Genomic DNA, 3136 nt, shown 5'->3' with positions numbered 1-3136 from the left:
CTTAGTTTTTCTTTTCAGTAATCAAAAAATAAAAACCCGCGTTCCGCGATTGTGACATGTAACGAAACCATCTAGCAAAATGACCCAGATTACGAGGAGTATGATGAGAGTATGGTGCTAGACAATCTCTCACAGGAGATCGAACAGCTGGAGAGTCAGAAAAAGCCCAACCTCAAAAAAATAGAAGTGGTCAAATTCGGAAGTGAAGAAGACATGAAAGAAACCATAATCATTATTCATCTAGAAGCCGAGCAGAAGGAAAAACTAGTTGAGATCCTCCGACAATACATCGATGTGTTTGCATGGTCATATGATGACATGCCGGGATTAAGTACTGACATTGTCTCACATCGACTGCCCACCGATCCTACCAGACTGCCGGTCAAGTAGAAACCCAAAAAATTTAAACCTGATTTAAGTCTTAGGATAAAGGAGGAAGTGACCAAGCATATAGAGGCAAATGTGGTAAAGGTCACCAATTATCCCAGTAGGTTGGAAAATATCGTCCCAGTACCGAAGAAATATGGGAAGATCAAGATATGCATAGATTATCGAGATCTCAACAAAGCTAGTCCAAAGGACGACTTCCCTCTACCAAATATCCACATCCTCATCGACAACTACGCGAAGCATGAGCTGTAATCGCTCGTGGATTATTTTGCTGGATACCACTAGATCTTGATGCACAAAGAAGATACAGAAAAGACGGCCTTCACCACACCGTGGGGAGTTTATTGCTATAGGGTCATGCCTTTCGGTTTTATGAATGCCGGAGCCACCTACATGAGGGCCATGACGACCCTTTTTCATGACATGATTCATAAGGAGATCGAAGTATATGTGGATGACATCATCATCAAGTCTCGGAAAATTTCAGAGCACTTGGACGATTTGAGAAAAAATTTCGAGCGCTTACGGAGGTACAATTTGAAATAGAATCCGGCAAAGTGTGCATTCGGAGTCCCTGCTGGGAGATTATTGGGTTTCATCATAAGTAGGGAAGGGATAGAACTGGACCCATCAAAAATCAATGCCATTCATTAGTTGCCACCACACAAGAGTAAGAAAGATGTTATGAGTTTCCTGGGTAGGCTAAATTACATCAGTCGTTTCATAGCCTAGTCCACGGTAATCTGTGAACCCATTTTCATGTTGCTGAAAAAGTATACTGCCAAAAAATGGACAAAAGAGTGCCAGAAAGCCTTCGACAGAATTTAGGACTATTTGTCAAATCCACCAGTGTTAGTTCCCCACGAGCCTGGGAATCCATTGTTGCTATATTTGTCAGTCTTGGAAAACGCCTTCGGCTGTGTGTTGGGATAGCATGACGAAACTGAAAGAGAGGAGCAGGCCATCTACTACTTAAGTAAGAAATCCATGCCATGCGAGGCCAGATACACTTTGATAGAACGCATTTGATGTGCTCTGGCTTGGATCGCCTAGAAACTAAGGCATTACATGTCAACATACACTACGCATATGATATCTCGGCTCGACCCGCTCAATTATATCTTCCAGAAGTCGATGCAGACCGGAAAGCTAGCGAAATGGAAAATTTTCCTCAGCGAATTTGACATTGTGTACATAACTCAGAAGGCTATCAAGGGGCAAGCTTTAGCCGACTACCTCACAGAAAATCCAGTGGACGGGGATTACGAGCCACTCATTACGTATTTTCCTGACGAAGAGGTATTATTTGTTGGAGAAGATATTGAAGAGTCATACCCTGGATGAAGAATGTTTTTCGATAGAGCAACAAACTTCAAAGGAGTCGGAATTCGGGCAGTCCTAATTTCGGAATCCGGATAGCACTATCCAGCATCGACAAAGATATGACTTTGTTGTACCAATAATATGGCTGAATACGAAGCATGCATCCTTTGGATCAGAATGGCAGTCAATATGAACGTCAAAGAACCTTTGGTCATAGGGGATTCCGATCCACTAATACACTAAGTCCAAGGGTAATGGTCCCCCAAAAATGTCAAGATTCTTCCATACCTGCACTGCGTAAAAGAGCTATGCAAGAAGTTCACGAAGATTGAGTTCAAGCATGTCCCCAGGATTCAGAACGAGTTTGCCGATGCCCTTTCAACTCTAACATCCATGATCCAACATCCAGACAAGAACTACATCGACCCTATCGAGGTAAAGATCAAGGATCAACATGCCTATTGCTTCCATGTAGATAAAGAGCCATATGGTAAACCATGGTATCACGACATCAGGAGATTCCTTGCAACCAAAGAGTACCCGAAGAATGCTACTAATAGTCAGAAGCGAGCCCTCAGGAGGATGGCGAATGATTTTTCTTTAACGGGGAAGTCCTGTACAGGAGGACCCCAGACTTGGGTTTGTTGAGATGTGTAGGTATCGCCGAGGCAACTAGGTTATTAGAATAAATACACGCAGGAATACGTGGACCCCACATGAACGGGTTCACACTAGTCAGGGAGATCTTGAGAGTCTGATAACTTTGGATGACTATGGAAAGTGACAGTATCCGCTATGTACAGAAGTGTCACCAGTGCCAGGTTCACGGGGATTTCATTCGGGTTCTGCCAAACGAGATGAATGTGATGGATTCACCCTGGTCGTTCGCCGCTTGGGGCATGGACGCGATTGGACCTATAGAGCCCGCTGCATCAAATAGGAACAACATCATCTACCGATTTGGAATACTAGAGTCTATCATCATTGAGAATGCTGCTAACCTCAATTGTGACCTCATGAGAGAAATATGCGAGAAGTTCAGAATCTTCCACCACAACTCCATATCCTACAGACCACAAATGAATAGGGCAGTCAAGGCAGCCAACAAGAATACCAATATGATTCTGCGAAAGATAGTGCACAATCATAGGCAATGGCACGAGAAATTATCCTTCGCCTTACTAGGTTACCGTACCACCATGAGAACATCCACTGGGGCAATACCGTACTTGTTAGTATACAACACTGAAGTTGTGATACCCGCAAAGGGTCGAGATACCATCTTTAAGGGTCATTCAAGAGGCCAAGATGGACGATGTAGAGTGAATATGAGTCAGACTGGAGCAGCTCATGCTCATCGACGAGGAGAGAATGGATGCAATATGCCATGGTCAGCTATATAAGAATAGGATGGCCAATACGT

General features: G+C 43.7%; 1 protein-coding gene across 1 annotated transcript; it reads left to right on the top strand.

The window, feature by feature from the left end:
* Positions 1 to 1524: 1524 nt before the first annotated feature.
* LOC142177119 (uncharacterized) lies at positions 1525 to 2361 on the top strand. Its single transcript, XM_075245584.1, has 2 exons — positions 1525 to 1689; positions 1990 to 2361. The coding sequence occupies exons 1-2, from the start codon at positions 1525 to 1527 to the stop codon at positions 2359 to 2361; spliced, it is 537 nt and encodes a 178-aa protein (XP_075101685.1).
* The last annotated feature ends 775 nt before the right edge of the window (positions 2362 to 3136 follow it).

This window comes from Nicotiana tabacum, chromosome 23, assembly GCF_000715075.1.
Source record: "Nicotiana tabacum cultivar K326 chromosome 23, ASM71507v2, whole genome shotgun sequence".
In the NCBI taxonomy this organism is placed as follows: Eukaryota; Viridiplantae; Streptophyta; class Magnoliopsida; order Solanales; family Solanaceae; genus Nicotiana; species Nicotiana tabacum.
This window is presented reverse-complemented; position numbering and strand designations above follow the sequence as displayed.